The 21705-nt window shown below is 37.9% G+C and overlaps 2 protein-coding genes across 14 annotated transcripts in view; one reads left to right on the forward strand and one right to left on the reverse strand.

Moving 5' to 3' along the window:
- Positions 1-532: 532 nt before the first annotated feature.
- Positions 533-15609, reverse strand: ZCRB1 (zinc finger CCHC-type and RNA binding motif containing 1). 2 transcript variants are annotated; one of them, XM_055318946.1, is made up of 8 exons: positions 15471-15609; positions 14054-14139; positions 11835-11863; positions 5643-5754; positions 5191-5298; positions 2127-2239; positions 1955-2030; positions 533-1158 (listed from the first exon to the last, which is right to left on the reverse strand). In XM_055318946.1, the coding sequence occupies exons 2-8, from the start codon at positions 14135-14137 to the stop codon at positions 1027-1029; spliced, it is 654 nt and encodes a 217-aa protein (XP_055174921.1). In that variant the 5' UTR covers positions 14138-14139; positions 15471-15609; the 3' UTR covers positions 533-1026. The 2 variants fall into 2 exon arrangements, with proteins under 2 accessions (XP_055174921.1, XP_055174922.1); XM_055318947.1 differs by lacking the exons at positions 11835-11863; positions 14054-14139; positions 15471-15609 and adding an exon at positions 6315-7943.
- A 76-nt stretch (positions 15610-15685) lies between these two features.
- Positions 15686-21705, forward strand: part of PPHLN1 (periphilin 1) — a 142967-nt gene continuing 136947 nt past the window's right edge. For 5 of the 12 annotated variants that reach the window (XM_055318933.1, XM_055318940.1, XM_055318941.1 and 2 more), the window contains exons 1-2: positions 15717-15778; positions 18252-18321. Coding sequence is in view for 1 of the 12 variants with exons in the window: in XM_055318935.1 (XP_055174910.1) it covers position 18321 (1 nt within the window). In the remaining 11 variants the exon portion in view is untranslated. Of the gene's footprint in view, positions 15805-18251; positions 18353-21705 lie in introns of all 12 variants that reach the window. The other 7 variants (XM_055318934.1, XM_055318938.1, XM_055318945.1 and 4 more) reach the window with 6 other exon arrangements.

The raw sequence follows: 21705 nt of genomic DNA on the forward strand, positions 1-21705 counted from the left end.
AATATACAAAGTAGAAAATTAAAGGCTCTATAATCCCATTCCCATATAACCATCTGCAGAAGATATAGAAAATCATAAGTAGAAATATAATAAAGGAAAAAATGAGGCAATTCTTAACTCTACAAAAATGCAATCTCAGCACATTCATTGACTCAGAGGTAGGCAGTATTTACATGGTCATAAAAGAAAAACAATAAATATGGATTTAACCAAAAATTTTAACATAGCCATATTGAGAAGATGGAGGAGGGTAGGGGGTAGGAGAGTGAAAAATCTCCCACTTCCCCTTTATGAATTAAGTGGCAGAAATAGATGTTTTTCCTATAGCAATATATATGTACATATGAAAAGAAACAGCTAAAAACGTTACTAACTTCTGGTGACTGGAACTTGGTGCCAAAGTTGCACCAGACGAATGATCGATGTTTGGTTATAAGCCTTTGAAAGCTACTTTACTTTATATTTCATGGGTAATTATGATGTATCCAGGTTGCGATAAAGCTAAAAGAAATAAGATGGCAAAACACCCACATTTAAAAACAAAATTCTCTTGAAAATTTTATTAACATTTAACAACAATAAATCAGTTAGCATTTTTCAGTCTTCATGAAGTTTTTGTCCTAAAGATGAAATTTATTTCAAATGTCTTCATGTAAACCAATCAGACACGAATAAACTTTTATAATGAGCTTCTCAAACATATCTTTTTAATATCTTTTATCTTGGGATGACAACAGCAATGCTATCATAGTATTAAGATTTCTTTTTAATTCAAGTGAACTGGTTTTAAGATTAACGGTTACTAGCAAATCTTGATCTTTATTACTCTGCTCAGGCAAGATAGAAACATGATACTTTTAAATTATTTTCAATTTCCTATGAACCTACTTTATAGTAAAAAAATTATTTGGTACTAAGTGTTCTTTATGCTCAAATTCTAAAATTAGTCTTTAGTCCCAACTGAACTTCGAACTCTAAGGTTTAAAAAAAAAAATGTTTAATGATATTTACATATTAAATATAATTTTAATCACTCAGTTCTTCCTCATCACTGAAATATGTGCTTTTCTTTATCCTTGGGCGTCTTGAATCATCTGATGTTGAGGGACCCCCTGAACTGGGTTTCCATTTTTTTTGTTCTTCTTCAATTTTGGCTTGCTGTAATATGATTCAGAAAACAAACAAAACCAGGAATCTGTTTAATATTATTTACAGTGCGTTGATTCAAAACATGGCAAAAACACACCATAAATGCCAATACATCCCCCTCCAGCCCATACAGACAATTTTCTACTTCATCAGGACACTCCTCTTAATCCCTCACCACCACCCCCCCAAGTTGTGTCCCAGTTTCACTGTTACTCAACATTACTCTAGCTAGGCAACATCTACTAATTAACAGGTACAAGAAATGATGCCAACTTGCCATTTATGTTGGAAGTGGGAATGTTATATAAAATACGTTAGTTAAATAAAAGGAAAAGGAAGTTAATGTATGTATTTGTACTTTATCGACCAGAAACATTAACTTTATAGAAAATTAGGAGATTACATGGCCTTTTTCAAAAATCTTTCATATACTTGTATTAGGATCTTTAATGGCCAAAAATAGGATTTTGGCTTTGTTTTAAAGTGAAGTTTCAGTTAGAACATATCTTTTGATTCAATAAGATCTCTGTTTGGCTAAATTCACTTTAATCAAATATTTCTGTTCAATTCCATAATGAAATCAATTTAACATATTAAAAATGTTGTAGGGCTCTTAAACTTAGAAAGAGACAATGGGATTTTTCTATTACACTGCTCTAAAGACCTTAGAGAAACAGCCTGTCTCCTAAAGAGGTAAACAGGAGAGACCAAGATTAACATGAGATGATCAATAAAGTAATAAGCAAGAAATAGAAGACGACTAACCCAAAGCAACTATGGCATTATTAAAAGAACTGTTTAATACCTGGAAAGCTATTGCCTGACTAAGACTGTCAAGAGCAGGATCTTCCCCTTCATCTTCACTTTCTTCTACTTCTTCACTAAATTATTAAAAAAAAAAATCAGAATGTACTTGAGCAATAGGGAAAAGGCACAAACAATACAATAATCTATTTACTAAGAGTAGATATACATACATTTCTTCTTCTGGCTCAGGAATTTTCTTTTTTTTCTTTTTCTCTTTTTTCTTTGGAGGTTCTCGTTCTCCAAGCATATTTTTAGGACAGGCATAACTTAAGTGTCCACTTTCCTTTGGTTTCATGTTAAAAAAGGAAAGGAAAAAAGCTGTGTTTGTTGTGTTATTAACAGAGACTTGCCTGGTACCCTAAGGCTGAAGGTTTTAGAACTTAAAAAAAAGAATACTGTCACAGTGGGAATATACATGAAGAAAAAATTAACAAAACCTATTACTTTGATATTTAAAAGAAAGAGATTATGATATTATAACCCCCAATAAGCTACCTTAACAATAGGGAAAATTTCTGTAGTTTCACTAAGAACAAAAGTATTCTTCCTTCAAACATTTTATGTATTTTTATATATATATATTTTTTATTGAAGTTCGATTTGCCAACATATAGTGTAACACCCAGTGCCTTCAAACATTTTAAATCTCAAGATTCCAGTATAAAACAATTCTAAATTTAAATGGACCACCCATGTTAAACGTAAACATTTTAAGTTATTATTTGACAAGATAGGGACAAAACTTTCCTGTTAACTTTTAAGATGTTACTATTTATTTATTTTTAAAGATTTTATTTGTTTATTTATGAGAGACACAGGCAGAGGGAAAAAGCAGGCTCCATGCAGGGAGCCCAACACGGGACTTGATTTGGGGACTCCAGGATCAGAGGTGGCGCTAACCCGCTGAGCCACCCAGGCTGCCCTATGATGTTGCTTAACATCATTTTAAAAACAAATGGACTCTCTCCCTCTCAAATACATTTTTTTTTTTTTAAGAAAAAAAGGAAGGTGCTTGGGTGGCACAGTTGGTTAAGCAACTAACTCTTGGTTTTGGCTCAGGTTATATCTCAGGGTCGTAAGATCAAGCCCCATGTTGGGCTCCATGCTCAGCACAGAGTCTGCTTAAGACACACTCTCCCTTCCTTCCTACCCCCCTTTTCTCTCTCAAATAAATAGATCTTTTTTAAAAAAGTAAAATTTAGAGTCTTCCTCACTTTTCCTATTAATTTCATTTTCTTCCTTTCATATCTAGATTATACCTGCACTGTCCATTTATGGTAGCCACTAACTGTAATTCTCTTGTGACTACTGAGAAATTGTCTGAATTGATATGCACTGTAAGGGTGAAATACATCCTGGATTTTGAAGACAAGAAGAAAAAAAATGTAAAATACCTTAATTTTTGAAAATATTAATTACATGTTCAAATTATAATACTTTGGATATATACTGGGTTATGATAACAAAAGATATTATTAATTTTTGCCCATTTCTTTTTTTTTTAATTTGGCTACTAGACTAATTAGAATTATATTTATGGCTGGACTAGTCATAAATTATAATGAGCCATAACACGGTTCAGTTGTAAAAGATGAGACAATGAACTATAATCTGAACATTAGCTCATTAAATACATTGAAGAATAATATGTAAGAGTAAGGGTGTGGGGAGAGACTGAACTAGGATTAGACAATAGTAGAGAAAAATAATCACGCTTTTCAAGTATATTTTAGAAAGTATCAGACTGTGATACTGGGGACATGGTTGAACCTAAGAGATGTTAATGTTAATGAACTGCTAAGCGAATGCACTTACACAGCATTTTCCAAACTGCTTTTGGAATAATGTCAACATATTTCATATATAAAAATAGTTTTACAATGAAGTAACTTAAGGGAAAACCAGGCTAAATAAATGCAAACATATTTTGGGGATGGTAGGAATTTAAACATATAAAAATGTATAAAGTAAAACAAATTTATGGATCCATAAACTAAAACTGCAGATTAATAGATACATCCAAGATTTCTTAGATAATGTTATTTACTGTGAATATGAGGATACATACTAATCTATCTGACCATTACTACTCCTCCATTCCCCCCCTTTTTTAAAAAAATATTTTATTTATTCATGAGAGACAGAGAAGAGAGAGAGAGAGAGAGAGAGAGAGAGAGGCAGAGACACAGGCAGAGGGAGAAGCAGGCTCCATGCAGGGAGCCCGAAGCGGGACTCGACTGCGGGTCTCCAGGATCACGCCCTGGGCCAAAGGTGGTGCTAAACCGCTGAGCCACCCAGGGATCCCCTCCTTTATTTTTTTTTTTTAAAACAAAACTTAGAACTCTGGAACACAGTTTCTAAACTGTTATCTTAAGGAGTGTTAGAATCACAGGAATTGACAGAATGCACCATCCATCTACCCGTCTGTTTATATAGATCTTTTCAGGGAGTAAGAGGTAGAGGGTGGCAGTGAAGGAAATGACCCCATTTCTTTGTATCTTCTATTTGATTTTGTAGCCAGTAAAATGTCTCTTAGAATCCTCTCCCCAGCTCCCCTTAATACCTTTTGACCCTGTTTTTTAAGTACTTTATAGAGGCATGCTGGAAACTGACAAAAGCGAGTCTCAGACTGATGGTTCTTTTGATACCATAATGATTAAGGGCCTTGTGCAAAACTGTTCAGTGGCTATATATTTTTCCTAATCACCAAAAGTTTAAACTGGTAATGATAAAGTATAAGAACCAGGTTAAGAAAATTTGGGGATAGTTCAGTTACAAACATTAGTAGTATTAACAGAAAAAAAGATAGCTTTTAAAACACATTATCCTAAGCAGGATAGATCGATCATAGGATGTTTATGTTGAACTGTGATGCTTAAACATCGGCAGACTGTTACAGGCATGAGCAATATCCCATTAACCCGAAAATTTATGGGTCACTAAATCTTCCAAGATAATAATTAATTAGTCTAGTCCTTTTTAGGTTAATCGTTTTCAAAGATTTAGAAACTGGAGACAACACCACTCTATATTAGCTAACTCAGGTTATCTTTACATATTACATTTCAATGGCGTTTACTTAGAGGAGTTGAGAGTCCCAAAGTAAAGCAACTTTTATAATCTGGTTTTAGCCAGCCAGAAGTTTTAGAGAGCACAAATAAAACGCTGATGTGAAAAATTATTTAGTTTCCAAATAAACGATGGAAAATTACATTAAGTTTTAGGTATACTTACCCCACATTCATAACACTTAGATTTATCAAAGTAGTTTCGTCTTCGGATAAACTCAGCCGCTCTTCCATTGTCAATAGCAATGCTTGCTTTTATCACTCTACCAAATAACTAAACCAGAGAAAAATGTATAAATGCAGAAGGATGTATTTCATTGAAACAAAACTACAGTTAACTAGATTCCATTTCCTTAAACTTTCAATTTCATTTTATTTTAGATTACTTTAGCAATTGCCTAGTCAGGTAGGACAAATCACACCCTGTAGAATAGATTCTTATTCCTGAGGTTCTGTCAGTGTTTTGGGAACCAATATAGTTTTGATCTCTTTTAAGTTAAGTACTCTCAAAGTCTACTGATATCCACGACTTGATAATCCACTGCATCCCCACATTTTTGGCCTGGATAAGCACAAAGGCTTTTGGATTAAAAATCTTGTTGGGAATGAATATCTTACCTGTTTGTTGTTTATTGCCCTGGTACAGTTTAGTGCAGAGTCTTTATCCAAAAATAAAATAAATGCAACCCCTTTACTCTTCCTGGTATCTTTATCTTTCATTATAGTAACCCTTAAAGCATAAACAAATAGCCAGTTAAAAATGAGGCAGGAATAAATAAAACAGATGTTAATAAATACTTGGAAAATTCAAGTGTTCCCAAAAAAGGTTAGCAAAACATTTATAGAATAAGAGAAATAAGAGAAATCAATACAGTCGACAAATCAACTATTTCTTCAAAGTCATGGGATATCAAGAAGAATGGAAATGAGAAAATGTGATACTAATTTAACAAAAGTGAGCACAGCTATGATAGGAGTACGTGAAAAATCAAACATTAATCAGAGGTTGAAGGATGAAGTAAAGAGATTACAAAGACAACAAAATCTTGAAGAGTAAATATAATTCTTCTTTTCCACTAATGTCCTCACTCTGCAGAAAAAAAACAAAACTGAGGTATTCTTTTCTACACAAAAGGTAAAATGATTTACTTTTTTCTCTAGACTTTAGAATCTAAATATATTCTTAATATTCTCTTTGTAAAGTTTTAACTTAAATTCCAGTTAGTTAACATACAGTGTAGTATTAGTTTCAGGTGTACAATATAGTGATTCAGCAGTTTCATACAATACCTGGTGTTCATCACAGCAAGTGCACTCCTTAATCCTTATTGCCTATAAGAATCTCTAGTTCTGTGTTTCTTAGTCATATCATCCAAGGTACCTAAGTGATAGGGATGATGATAATAGCACAGAGACTATTCTTTCTCTTCACCCCTTATACATCCCTTCTCCTTGTGACGCTTGCTCATCATACGTCATTAAATGTAGTTTAAAAATCAGTGTCTGACAGGGCTCATCAGAGAAATGGTTGATTCCAAGGCTGGGATAGGGTAGGTACGTGATTAACTTGGAACATCTTTAAAAAATGTACTTTAAAAAAATGATGGCGTATGGCACAGGAGTACAGAAGCCAGCTTAAAGAAGTTCTCATTGGCCAAATCTAGGACAATTTGAGAACCAAAATAATTAAGTACAATAATGTATTAAAACCACAGAAAAAAGTAGGAATTTATAAGTCCTTATTATTAATAAATAAATGGGGTAAAGGGGTCGTTTTTGCTTACAAAAGAATGTCAAGGGAAGTGCTAGAGTTGGAAAATCACCATTTGCAAACAATCATAGTAAAACTGGATCAGGCAAGAAGATGATTTGTTGATGGACAAATACTACATCTAAAATGAAATCTTTGGGCGCCTGGGTGACTTAGTTGGTTAAGTGTCTGACTCTTGATTTTGGCTCAGGTCATGATCTCAGGGCTGTCAGATGACCCTGCACTGGGCTCTGCACTGGGTGTGGAGCCTGCTTAAGATTCTCTCTCTTCCTCTTCCCTGCTCCCTTCTCCCTCTGCTCTCACTCTAAAAATAAATAAGTAAATCTTTTAAATAAAATGAAAATTTTTTTGTATAAAATGAAATTCTTATGTGAAATAAGATATTTACATTGTCTTAAAAGTGTTTCTCACCATTTATTACTTTTAAAGGGGAAAAAGTATATAGCAGAGAAATTGGTCAACACGTTGACTGGTAATGAAGGAAACGTGGACACTGTATGAATCCAGACGTGAAACCCTCAGAATACAACATCACCAAATACAGTCACCAGCCAAGAGTACATAAAACCCCAATGTAATCATGAGGCAATATTAAGAAAACACAAAATGGGGGGGGGGGAAGGAGAGCTACATTCTTTATAAGGGTTCCAGATTAAAGGGGGCTAAAAAGATAGGATATTTAAAATCAATACCTAACTCTAGACTGTACTAGAGGGGAAAAATTCTATATGGGACATTATTAGGTCAGCTGACAAAACTGGAACATGAATGACTGATTCAATAAAAGTATTTTATCAATATAAATTTATGAATTTGATAACCCCACCGTGATTATGTAATACACAACCCTATTTTTAGGAAATACATACTAAAGTATTGCCTATTGAAGGGCAATGATGTTTGTAACTTACCCTCAAATAATTCACAAAAACAAACTGTGTGTGTGTGCACACACACACATACGTGTGTATACAAATACATATACACGTGTATACACACACACAAACACGCATGAGGAGAGGGCACATGATAAAGTAAATGGGGTAAAATGTTACCAACAGGTGAATCTGGGTAAAGGATATTTTGATGTTCTTTACCATTTCTGCAACTTTTTCTAAATTTGCAGTTATTTTCAAATAGTAAAAAAAAAAAAAAAAAAGACAACATTCAAGACAAAGCATAATAATTTTCTAGAACCTGAATTAACAGGAAAACAGACAAGAGGACACAAGTAAACAGATATTTTAACATATTTCACATTAAAATTTATCTTAATTGGAGTTAGGTATAGGTACTTAAATAATCACTGTAATTAAACTGGTAAAAAGATGCTACTATATTAAGAAAAGGGATAACTTTTCTCATTCAAAAAGGAAACATAAGTTGAAATAATTTATGGGAAAATGGGCAACATAGTTTAGTTTCTTAGAAGACTGAACCTGTTTATTCATTGGGCTTAGTTCCAAGAAGGAAGCACTTGACAAACTTGTTTAGAGTCAGCACAGTTGAGGATAAGAAGGAAAGTTTTCAACCAATTTTCAAAGAAATGTGAATCATTACTTTAACTTTTTGAATTTTCGTGATATTTGTGAAGGTCAGTAAAAGTCATTAATCATTTTATTTCTAAAGTACTATTTCAGAAGTGTTAGCTTTCTAAACTCATTCTCAATTAATGATGTCTCTTATCTTTTTTTCATTACCACAGCTTTTCTTGTCCACAATGGCACTGTTGTTCCAACAGTGTATTCTTACTTGTTCCCCTGATGTTAATGCTCTCATGCTACTGAGAGAGTCTCTACTTATGGAGTAAATAAAATCATGTCACTCTTCTGCTCAAAAATCTTTGGTTCTTCAGTTTGCCTATTCTTTGGTCTTGAACCAATATCCTTTAGGACTTGGGTCCCTCTTCCCTCATCTTTCAGTACTTCTCACTCTCAAACTCTGAGGTCTAGCAACAACAAACTACTCAATGTTCATGATGCATGGTCTGTACTTCTCCAAATTGGTGCCTCCATTCACATGGCCTCTATCTTCTTTCAAGTAGGCTCTATGGCCAATATGGGGCTCAAACTCATGACCCCGAGATCAAGAGTTGCATGCTCTACCAACTGAGCCATCCAGGTGCTCCCTCTATCTTCTTTCAATTCTTAATCTTTGCCCATCAAAACTTTACCCATTCTTCAGAGCTCAGAACATGTCAGTTTTCTAACATCTTCAACTGGAAATAATTTCTCTTCTTTTCTGCTAGTTTCTACTGAAATCTGTTTATGTATAAATAATACCTCATCTGACCCATTTTAATATAAATTCCTTTAAGGTTGCCTCTGTAATCTCTATTATGCCTGGCTCAGTATGTTAAAATAAAGAGACAGATACAGATGGGAAACTGGCTTTTCAAAAAAGTGAATCTATTTGTTTGTTTATGTAATCAGTCACTCCATTAGCCTCAAGCCCAGGCACTAAGCACTGATAATTAAAGTTTTTACCTTTTTTTTTTTTTTTTTTTTTTTACCTGCAGAAAAAAGCTTAGAGTGTAGAGATAAAGAGACCTATAAACCAATGACAATACACGACTTTGATAGAAACATCTTCTATGGTAACAGAAAACATAATTACACCAGAGATTTGTAAGTACAAATCTAGGATGACTCCCAAGTCTCTGGTAGGGGATGTACTCATTTAAAGACATAATCTGAAACAGACACTATTCTGGGAAACCTGAGTGTCATACAGAACACCCCTTTCTCATTCACACAACCCTTACATACAAAGTACATCATTAAGTATTACCCATTTTAAAGCCTACTGGTCATCTGACCATCTCTCCAATCTGTCCTGGGTCTACTTCTCTACCTATACCATCTTCTTAGTGTACATTTCGCCCCAGGCTATGATGATAGCTTTTTGACTGGTCTGCCAGCATCTACTCTTGTTTGCCTCTAATCTAATCTCTACATTGAAACCAGAAAAAGCTTCTAAAAATTCAAGTCATGTTCTTCCCTCATTTAAAATTCTATAGCAGTAAATTCCCGGTATTCTTAGGATGAAAATCAAATATCTTGTAACATGGCCAAACAGCAAGATTAGGAAACCGCTTCTGTTTCTAGACCCATTTTGTGCTTTCTTTCTCTTGTTTATTCATCTCTAGTTATACTTCTGTTTCTTGATTTCACTTTATTTTCTCTTGCCCCAGGGACTTTGCACAAGCTATCCCCTCTACCTAAAATGTTCTTCCCATTGTTTTTACCTACTTAACTCTTACTTAGCCTTTAGGTTTCAATTCAGAGGATACTGATTTAGGTAAGCCTATTCTGACTATCCAGACTAGATCATGTCTTCCCTGTTTAAAGGTGCTTACTGTTGGCCTGGGGGATCAAAAAAGATTGGGAGGCACCAACAAAATGGCGGCAGACCCTCCATCTTGTCACCCTCGCCTCGGGACTTTCCTGCCACTAGCAGAGGCCACCCAAGGACACATCATCATGGGAAAACAGGGCCTATGCAGGAAACAGAAACCGAACCTTACCTAGCCCCATACCATATACAGACATAAGCAGCTATCACCCTATACTGGTGCCACCCTATCCTTCCCTATAAAAACCTTCCTGTATTATCCCCACCGACGACCTCCCCAGTCTTACTCCCTTGGGGGCCTTGCAACCTGGCTCCGAGAGCACTTCCATTAAAAAGCTTGCCTCAACCCACCTTTGCCTTGGCCTATTTCATTTCACTATCAACCAGATCAAACCTGACACAATCTTGTCTTTCACTTTATAGCATTCTTGTGATTTATACTTATATGTTTGTATGGAAATTAATTCAGAGATTCTGACAGATGAGAAAAACCAAGAAAGGGTAATGGTATGATTATGGGAGCAGGCTCTGAAATCAAACTGTTGGATTTCAAATCTTGTCACCACTAACTGCAATATATTTAAGTTTATTGTGTGCTTTAGTTTTGCTATTTATAATATTAGGATAATAATAGTATTTTACCTTAAAAGGTAGTTGTGAGAAGTTAATGAAGTAATACATGTAAGATTAGAATGACACCTAGCATATTTATGTGCCTATTGTTACATATCATTATTAGTGCTTTGATGGGTAATAATGACTGTTCAAAATTCTGATGACCCAAAAATTTACCTAGAAGCATTTTTGGTGATTTTCTTACCATTTATCCAAAGCTAGAAAAAATCCTGACTGGCCAAGATAAATATGCTCTAAATTCTTAGGATTATAAATACAATTTCAAACTTATACCAGAATATATATTGGTTTTAAGATAGTTAGAAAGGCAATAATACCTTGCTTTTACTTCTTTGCCCCATAATATAGGTCCATGATTGATTTAAAATAGCAAATTAAATATAAGAAGTTCCTTTTATCCTTTCGTAACTCTCAGCCCCAAATGATACCATCCCTACCATTTCTGTATGTTTCCAGTCTTTCCAATGATCTCTAAATCTTCTATGAAAGCAGAGAATGTTTTCTATTTATCAGCACTTTGCATAAGCACTTTGCATGTTATATGCATCATAACATTTGTTTTTTTTTTTTTTTTTTTACATTCTCTTTACCTGACAAATGTAATCCACTTATGGTATACTTGATAACACACCTTCTAATAACCAAAGTATGTATCTAATCAGAACCTTTAATTTATGTTTTATATTGGATAGCAGTCGGTTTTAGTTCTTAGTAATATGGTAAGAATTTATTTAAATAAATTATGGTATATAAAGGCATATCATGAAATTAGATATGAGGATGTATCTTTCAAGTACATGGTGTTTATGGTATAATGTCAGTTTAAAAAAAAGACAAAATTGCATGTATAGAATTGAGTCTTTAAAAAAAATTGTCTATACATGTTTATATATTCAGAAAAATGACCGACAAAAACGTTAACAGTAGTATTTTTCTTTGTTATATCAAATATCTGTTTTATTGAAAAATAATAAAATCTTTGAAAGAATGGAAAAGTAAATTCAGATAAACTTTTAAATGAGGTTTCAAAACTTGATGTGAATACTTACTTTACAACTTTGCCATATTTGGAAAATATCTGAAACAAAAGATCACATAATAATTTACAATTTAATTTTAAATCCTAAGAAACATTAAATTTTCAGGTTGTATAAACTGACCACATTCTTTGTTAAAGCTTGTGAAAAATTTTAGCCTTTATTCCTTAAAGCAGGCCCTAGAAGATTATATATATTTTTAGTGACTAGAATATTCATATCTTTGCTATTGGAGTCATAGGTATCTGCCCCAATTTCTAAATTTCTAACAAAAGAATGTAAACAGAGGGAAAAAATCCCACTCCTTAAGTGTGGTAGATTGAAGGCATATACACTGTATAGTTGCTGTTCCTGTGGTATATCCGTGGCAATTATTAACCCCACCACGGCCCCAGAGAAACCACATGCTTCAAGTATCAGTATTGTGGAATGTCATTATTCCTAGCCAACTCCATCAAGTGATCACTGTTTCAGAAGACAGATCCTTAGACCACTTATAAAACAAAACATAAAAAAAGCTTCTGTAATAAAATCCATTCCCATCAGTCTCCCTTCTTCTGTCTACCCTTAATACATTGGTGGTTCTTTATAGCTGGCCCTATCTTCCCTTTTACTTCTAAATCTTCAACCTAAGTAATCTCATCTATTTCTGTTTCCAGCCACTACCTATATGCTAATTGTTTATGTCTTAGGAAGGTCATTCAGAAATATTAATATACATAATAAAAAATTGAGTTTTATGATTAGGTAGTGTAATGCTGGAATGTAGTATAACTCGACAGCAATGTTAGCAACACTGAATCTTGAACCCCAAGAGTCTTTTGCGTAACACCTTCTAATGGCTTCTCATTCAGATTCTTTACTATCTATCTTTGTAGGCCCCACAAGGCACCTGTGTGTAGGCCTGCCTCCCTCTGACTGCCCTTCCTCTTCTCTCCACTTGATTTACTCTGTGTCTGACATGCTTTTCCCCCAGACATCTACAGAGCTATCTCTTACTTCCTTTAGGTCTTTATTCAAAAGTTGCCTTCTCAATAAGGGCTTTAGACAGCTCATGTAAAATTTTACCTCCATTCCCAACCTGACACTTAATAACCTCCTTTATTTTTTTCTCCTTAGCATAGCATCTTAGCGTTAATATTCAAAAAAGCTGACTTTTTTATATTTCACATTGTTTTATCTTGCTATGTGATGAATGCCAAGATGGATTTTCATCTTTTTGTTCACTGATGTGTTCCTAGTACCTCTAAGAGTGCTCAGCGTATGCTAAGTGTTCAATAAATACAGACATCTCTATTTTGATACGAAGAAAGAAGCTAAAGTTCATTTTCTCTGGTTCTTCTGTGAGACTCAGGCTATCTCAATTAAGTAATTAATCAAATACTATGTGTCACCTATGCAGCATCTCTGAATTTGACATCTACCCAAAGAAGCAGAGAGAAGGGGGCACACTTGGAAGGAAGGATTCATGTCATTCCTTCCAGTTCCTTTCAACCACTCATCTGCAGGACAGGGACAGCAGGGAATTTTGTTCTCTGTAAGGTAAAAGGGTGAAAGATGTTGGATTGCCCCCCTCCCCCTTATCCCTATCCTGAATTGAAAACATTAAACGTTAAGTTTCTGCCATATGTATAAATTAAAATATTCTTTCAGAATTTGAGGGTTACTTAGTAAAGGGATTTGTTTGCTTTTATCAGCCCTTTCCTCGAAAACCCCTACCCTACCAGTTTAAAAAAAAAATCAAGCAAGCAGGAAAAATCAGCCCATCACAAGTTTTTCTTCGTATGACTTCATTATGCTAGCTGTGTCTTCTGTTTTTATAAAGAATTTGTTATTTTCTATGAAAGCACTGTAAACTCTTTTTGGATATTACAAAACTGTCTTTTTCTTTTTTAACTTATGTTTGCAATAGAGGTTTGTTGTTGTTGTTGTTTTTTTTAAAGATTTTATTTATTTATTCATGAGAAACAGAGAGAGAGAGGCAGAGATACAGGAGGAGGGAGAAGCAGGCTCCATGCAGGGAGCTGGACTGTGGGACTTGATCCCAGATCTCCAAGATCATTCCCTGGGCCGAAGGCGGCGCTAAACCGCTGAGCCACCCAGGCTACTCACAATGGAGGTTTTTGCTATCGATGGCTCAGTTAAGAATTTTGCCAGAGAACTGTTTGCTTAAGATACATCTGTACCTCAAATAGAGAATTCAGTAGACAACTGTACTAAAAGCTACTTACCCGGTATAAGTCATTGTTGGTCAGGGAAAAGGGCAAGTTGGATACATACACTGTGCTTTTACTTGGGGCCAATCCACCACTCATTTCTAAAAAGGAAAACAAACCCAGAAGCAATTTAAACGAGATATATTTCATTCCAAGCAAAACCAATGTAGACAATCCTTAACTTAAATATGCCAGATTTAATACACCAAAGTCCTCACATTTTAGGATTAAAAACAATTACTCCAGCCGGGTGAATTAAGAAATTTCTTTCCCCCAGATATCACTTTAAAAAAGAGCTTTCTGGTCCTTCTTTCAAGTTGTCCTTAACCATTACAGTGCTGGATGACGGTGTGAAGGCACAATTAGTTTTACTTATTTTATTTTTTATTTTTTAGAATTAGTTTTAAACAGATGAATAAAAAATTCTGAGGCCTTGCTTAACTTTCCCTCAGGCTGGGAGCAAAAAAGTCCTTTTGAAAACTTTTCATACCTTGCCTACCACATTAGGGAGAGCCTGCTAGCTCAGAAAGAACCTTAACCGCTCACTTTCACTCATGCTTTGGTTTGGGGTACTTTTGGGGTTGTTTTAATATTTTTTTCTTTGCAGTAGTGTTAAGAGAAAGTTCTAGCCTCACTTTTTTTTTTTAAGTGATGCAAAGTTCTTTCAAATCACCGATTTTGCATATTATTGGTAAATAACCAAGAGACATTCTACTACATGAATAGGATTCCTTCCATGCCTTGAAAGATACTGACCTGTGTGTGCCTTTTCGGTTCACAAACGTATAGTTTATAATTAATTTTTACAGCGTGTTTTTACAAGGCAGGTTATCCGTGAAGGTTCTAGCGTACTCGACAAGGTTCACATTTCCATTTAAAAAGCTTGTGTGTGTGTGTGGGAATCCCTGAGTGGCGCAGCGGTTTAGCGCCGCCTTCATTCAGCCCAGGGCGTGACCCTGGGGACCTGGGATCGAGTCCCGCGTCGGGCTCCCTGCGTGGAGCCTGCTTCTCCCTCTGCCTGTGTGTGTCTCTGCTTCTCTCTGTGTGTGTCTCTCACGAATAAAATCTTGAAAATAAATAAACAAACAAACAAACAAAAAAGCTTGTGTGGTGTGTATTTGAGGCGGGGGGTATGGGCCATCACGAATGGCAAGGTCTTGACTGAAAGACGTGCCGATCCGCGGAGTAACCGGGAAACAGCTTGGGATGTTTCACGGGAATTTTTCACAGAACTTGAGGACCTCAGCGCCTTAAAGGTCTCCCATTTGGGACTCTGCGTTAGCCCCGTGCGGGCGAGAACCGCGAGGGCGGGCAGCGTGACACGGCCCGGAACAGAAAGGGGGGCGGGGGCGGGGGCAGGGGCGGGGGGCAAACCGTTTTCGCGGCCTCTCAGGGGGTCTGAGAGGAAGGCCGCAGCTGAGGAGGCGTTTACCTTTAGGTGGGGCGGGCCCGGGAGACTAGAGCGCGAGCCCTCGACCTCAGCTGGGGCTCAACCCGGACTCTTCCTCGTCCCCCGCCGGGGCCTCGGCATCACGGGTCCTGGGAGGGGTCAGCCGCGGGGGGACTAGAAGGCAGCGACGGCAACGCCTCTTCCCGGCGGCTGCTCGACTCCGGCGGCGGAGGCGGGCCGAGGGCGGGCGCCTCTGCTGACGTCATCAGCGCGCGCCGGAAGTGCCCGCTCGGGAGCGAGGCGGCGAGCGGACGAGCGCACTCGCGGGGTCTCCCGGCGGCCCGGAGTCGGTGAGCGCGGTTTACCTTTCCTCCAGGTGCACGGGGCCGGCCGCGCGCGGGCTGCTGCGCCCGAGGGGAGCGGGCGGGCGGGCGGGCGGGGGGCGTTTTCCGTGGCGGGACCCGGGGTCTCCCTTTGCGTTCGAATCGTGCAGTCCTCCTGCTCTTGCGGCGCAGGCTGTAGGGACGCCGCGGAGTTTTGGAATAAAGGAAACTGTTGAGTCTGAGACGCGCGGGTTTGCTTCTCTGTGGCGCCTTTTGCAGAAGGAAGACCGAACTGGGGTTAACTTCAGAGGCCCCAGATCACTTAGGAAGTCAGTACATTGCAAGCATGGGTCCGATGTACCAAGTTCAGCAGTAGGCACTTGGAGCGCTACCAAAAAAAAAAAAAAAAGTGTGAAGCAGGTTTTTTCTTTTTCTTTCTTTCCCTTTTTTCTTTTATCGGGCGGATATCTCAGTCTAGTCGGGGGAGACCAGGTCACCTTGGATTCCCAGAAGGACCCCTCTTGACTTGGTGCGGACAGATGTCGGAGCAGCAGTTCGGCCCCTCTTCCCGTCCTGTAAACCTGTAATGGGCACACTCTGCTTTTTTTTTTTTTTTTCCCTCTTAAGAGGAGGTAAACGGGCCCAGTGATTCCCACAGAAAAATGAGAGACTCGTGCCGAGGTGGTTTATACGCGCGGGCCCACCAGCACAACCCACGGAGCAGGCCTCTCATCCGAGCCTGGGAGCCTGGGAGCCGGAGCCCCTCCCGCAGCCTGCACGAGCGCTGCAGGTGGAAGCCGACGTCTTCTAGAGAGAAGGAAGCGCAGCCAGGACGCGGCTGAGCTTTGAGAGGCCCGAGTGCCCCCACATGCACCGGGGAACCTAGAGGCCCGCCCCCAAAACTACCACGCTTCACCTCCTCGTTAATTTGGGGTTATTACCGCCCAAGATGTAAGCCCCTTTGGTCTTCTGTGCTAAACCCTCATCCCCCTGGCTGCTTCATAGTCCCTCTCCTTTGATTTAGGCTATCACCGCTTCTCCCTCCTTTTTTTTTTTTTTTTTTTAATTTAAAGATTTTATTTACTCATTCATCACACACACACACACACGGAGACGCAGGTTCCTTGCATGAAGCCCGATGTGGGATTCGATCCCCGGTCTCCAGGATCACGCCCTGAGCTGAAGGTGATGCTAAACCGCCGAGCCACCCAGGCGGCCCTCTCCCTCCTTTTCTTACACGTTTCACCCCTCAGCGCAACAGCTGAGTCTCTGAAGTCTCCAATCCCCTGCTTAACAAACTCTGACATAGGCTACCGCTGTAATGGAAATTCTTTCATCTCCTGACCATAACTAACACTTGGCTTTTGCCTCTTGCCCTTCCCCCTGACGCTTTTCTCGGACACCTGCACTTCAGGCTAAGCGATGGCTCTACCTGTATTGAACTGATTTCACTTCTTCAAGAATATTTTTCCTCTCCCAGGATCTTTGTGGTGGTTCTTTTCTCTCTTTCTGGCATTGGATTGCTCTGACCTTTCTTCTCCCTCTATGTGGATCATTCCCACCCCTATTAAGGGTCCCACTTTCCCTCTAACTTTCTGCGAGGGGCACTTTGTAAATTCCCCCAGAGTGAGTTAGGTAACCCTTGCTATGTATGTTCTGAGTGCCCTCTATTTTCCTCCTCTTAGCACTTACCACGCAGTATGCTAATTGATTGCTGGTCTTTGCCTTTTGCACTAAGCGAGGCTGGGTGGGGGGACTGGGCGCACAGGCTATGATTTGTCTTGTTTATTTTTGTAATTCCAGTGACCAGTAGGCAGTCAGGTATTTTTTTGGTTGCAACCGCTGCAGGTACAGTCTCCGACCAAGCTGGGCAGTTGACATCATCTGACCTTAAAATGTAGGAACCTTTGGAAGGTGGTCAGCTGCTGCTTAGCTTCTGCTGATTGTGGCTGTGTGAGAGTATGATTCCAGTCTTGCCGGAGCAGGTAGTTTTTTTTTTCAATAACAGTTGGAAATACTGTTTTGGAAAGTGCTATCTCGCAGTTTTTAAGTGTTGTCAGTAGAATAACATCTTATTACCCCAAACAAAACAAACAAAAATCTAAAGAACCCTGGGCCACGTGTCAGAGGTTTGGAATCTGTTTTAGTGTGGCAAGGCTTAGAATTGGGCTTTGTTGAGAATACTGGATTTTGAGCTTGGTCTTCATGGATGGTTTGAAGTTGGAAGAGCGAATAAAAAGAGGTCCTCTAGTTTTGGAGATGCATCAAACAACTTTAGAGTGGTGTGTGTTACTTTGTGGCACGGTGAGGAGGTCCACACGCATGATCTTTCTGGAGAGAATAGGAGTTTGGGTGAGAGGATAGAATAGGTTGTACAGAGGGCAGAGGAGTTTGGATTTGTTACAGTTCATTGGTGTGAAACAATTTGGATTCTTGATCAGGGAAACCTCAGATATGGATGATGTATTAGCAAAGTTAACTGAGTATCCTTTTTTTAAAGGTGGAATGGAGAGGAGAGCTGAGACTGGAAGGCTGAGCAGTTAAGATTGTGACCTTTATCCAGATGTGAAGTAAGGTTTCGATTTGTAAACATATATATAGGTGAATATCTGGTATTTTTGTCTACTTTTATGATTTCAGTTAATTGATCACTTCCATTGAACAATCAAGAATCCCCTAAGTATTTTTAATACAGTACAGTGGGGCTTATATTAGAGGTATTGTTAAAGCACTGAAAAGTCATTTATGAAACTAGTAGAGAATATAGTACTGTAAGTTAGTGATTATGAAGCAATCAGTTGTCTCCTTTCCCTTAAGCGTCTTTCTCCTTTAATCCATTTTGTATCTGCCAGGTAAATCTGGAGTGACCTTTTCCCCCCACACCTTATTTCTAGACTTAAAAGTCTGCAGTGAGCTTCTCCTCTAGTTGCTTGCCTTTTTGTTGTTGTTGTTAGCATTTAATGCCTTTAAATGTGTTCTATATTTGCCTGTTAAGTTTGTGAAGCAATGTGATATGATGGAAACGGCTTAGGATTTAAAGTCATGCAGAACCTGAATGGTTTCAGGCTTTGGCTCTGAGTTTTTCAGAGCCTCTGTGCTTTATCTGGAATAAGAGAGACAATATCTACCAAAGGGGAGGAAATGAAAACTTGTTGAATTCCTGTGCAGGCTAACTTTCCATTCCTCTGCAATGCAACTCTTCTGATCAGTTCCATCTTTCTCAGGCACATCTTCCATAATTCTTTTACCTTTCTTTGGATTCCACTATCATTCATCCACATTTAAATAATTTCTCAAGTCTCTATTTAAATTTTCTTGGCTTTCTTAACTACCATATCCTACATTTATCTCACTGAGCATGGAATGGTGATTAATTTTAATAGATATTTTGCTTTATTTTGACCATTTTAATTGGCATCAGTTTTTTCATAGATCTTCAGGAGTTCTAGACTTCATTTTTAATTTAGTTGTCTGGAATTTTAAACATATTCCAATAAAGAATACTATTATCTAGTTTCTAGGTTGAAGTCAGTCCTTAAAAGCTTCTTGCTTCAATTTAGGATGTCTGTAATATGTTTACCTTGCTTTAAGGTCAGTGGATCTCATACTGAGCACAAGGAGATGAGTTTAAGATTTATTTATTTATTTGAGTTTAAGATTTTTTTAAAAAATATTTTATTTATTCATGAGAGACACACACAGAGAGAGAGAGGCAGAGACACAGGCAGAGGGAGAAGCAGGCTCCATGCAGGGAGCCTGATGTGGGACTCGATCCCGGGACCCCAGGATCACACCCTGGGCCGAAGGCAGGCGCTAAACCGCTGAGCCACCCAGGCGTCCCAGTTTAAGATTTAAAAAAAAAAAAAAGATTTTGAGAAAGAGAGAATGAGAGAGCATGAGCAGGGGAAGGGACAGAGGGAAAAGCAGGCTGAACAGGGAACCCGCCTTGGGGCTCCATCCCAGGACCTGGGATCATGATTTGAGCTGAAGGCAGACACTTAACTGACTGAGCTACCCAGGTGCCCAAGTTTAAGATTTTTAAAAAAGCATTCCACCCCAGGCCAATTATACAGGGGCTTTAGAGAATGAGGCCCAAGCATTTGTATTTTTAAAGCTCTTCAGATGATTCTAAAGTGCAACCGAAACACTGCTTTAGGGGATAGAGCTAAAGGATTCTCATTGATAACCTTCTCAAAAATGAAGTGGCATTAATGTCATGAGAAATGTGGTAGGAGCCATAATCTTTTTTTTTTTTTTTAATTTTACTTTTTTTAAAGTAATCTCTGCATGCAATGTGGGGCTCAGACTCATAACCCTGAGATCAAGAATCCCATGCTCCACAGAGTGAGCCATCTAGGAGCCACAGGAGCTATAAGTTAGTAGTGCTTATTACAAGTTTTTTGAATACAGATTGGCCCAACTCTCCATAAGCTTTCATAAGCTGAATGGCATTAACGAAAGAGTCAATTAACACTCTGTAAAAGCAAAAATCTTTGGATTTCTTTTGGTTGGTGAAAACAGGTACTGAAATAGTTCTTTCATAAAAGTGAAGTAGCATAAGGTGAATTTTCAGGTAGTGAGGGGAGACCTATAATTAAAAGGTACAAATCAATATTTAGGTTCCCCAGAATGGCTCATGTGGTGGTCATATGAATAGGTCTATTTGGCCAATATTTAATAAGCACCTTTAACTTGTTAAGCAATGGGAGTAAGAGAGGTACACAGTCATTGCCTTTGTGGTGGTGTTTAGTTTGGGAGGAGTAGAAAAAAAGTAAATTGCATGTGATGTTATTTATATAGTACTATTGTAGCAGGGTGCTTTAAGAAACCCAGAGAAAGAACAACTTTGTTCTTTGTAGAGAATATAAGAAAAGCTGATATTTAAGTTGGATCCTGAAGGAAGAGTAGAGGGTGAAAGGCAGATAAGAAGATATAGTAGTCAGAGGAAAAGTATGCTACACTGTTGGGGAAATGGTGTGGGTGAAGCTGGAAAGGCAAAAGCAAGGTCATAAGCCTTTATAAGGTTAAGGATGAATCTTCATTCTTCAGTATTTGAGGAACCACTGAGATTTTTAAATCAGGTGTCTTATCAGAGTGAACATTCTGGCTACAATTTGTAGGGTGAGAAGCAGGGAGACCAGGTGTTTTACTACTGAGGAGTCCAATAGCTAGACGAGGAGCATCTGATATTTACATAGTGAGGTGATAGAAATAACTGGATTTAATAAATAGATAGGAAAAGTTTTGAGTCTTTGTATGATTCAGGCTTCTGATTTGGGCTGTTGGGTACCTGGTGGTGTCATTGACTAAAGTGGGGAAGACAGGAGATGAAACAGGCTTCTGAGAAATATGAAGAACTTTTGGCATGTTGAGTTGCAGATGTCTCTGAGCTGTCCTCTTGAACAGTCAGGATAGAAGTAGAGAGGTGGCAGTCATTTATCTAAAGGAACATATTACCAGCATTAATAAACTGACTCTATGAACTTTGAGCACGGAGTGTTCAAGTTGTGCAAATTGTCCTAGGTGCTTATTAATCAATGAAGAACATAGAGATCCCTGTTTTCATATAGTTCATATACTTAGTGCGGGACCAATAATACGCATCAAATACAAGTTTTATAGTATCTTAGATGATTAGTGCTATGAAAAGAATAGCGAAGTTTAGGGGGATCTTGTAGATAGGTTACATCAAGAAGGTAGTATTGAAGGACAAAGAAGTTAACCGTGCAGATTCCTGGAGAAAAGTATTCTAGGTGGGGAATTGCCAATGCAAATAAATGCCTAATGCTCATTCAGAGTATGACGTCATATGTGACTTTGCTATTCACTAACCTTGGTTCATTATCAGAATAGTTACTGATGAAAATAGTGAAAGGAATGGGTTTGGAGAGGAGGAAAAGCTATTTTATTCTGCTTTGTTGTTGTTTTTCTTTCTTTTTTTATTTTTATTTTTA

The sequence above is a fragment of the Nyctereutes procyonoides genome, unplaced genomic scaffold (assembly GCF_905146905.1).
Source record: "Nyctereutes procyonoides isolate TBG_1078 unplaced genomic scaffold, NYPRO_anot_genome, whole genome shotgun sequence".
In the NCBI taxonomy this organism is placed as follows: Eukaryota; Metazoa; Chordata; class Mammalia; order Carnivora; family Canidae; genus Nyctereutes; species Nyctereutes procyonoides.

Bases quoted from the DNA above. Each gene is read 5' to 3' on its own strand.
- ZCRB1 (XM_055318946.1), bottom strand. From the start codon at position 14,137: ATGAGTGGTGGATTGGCCCCAAGTAAAAGCACAGTGTATGTATCCAAC. The intron at 11,864-14,053 runs GTAAGTAGCTTT...CTTTTGTTTCAG, and splicing joins CCAACAATGACTTATACCGG to ATATTTTCCAAATATGGCAA. The intron at 5,755-11,834 runs GTAAGTATTCAC...TTATGCTTTAAG, and splicing joins AAATATGGCAAAGTTGTAAA to GGTTACTATAATGAAAGATA.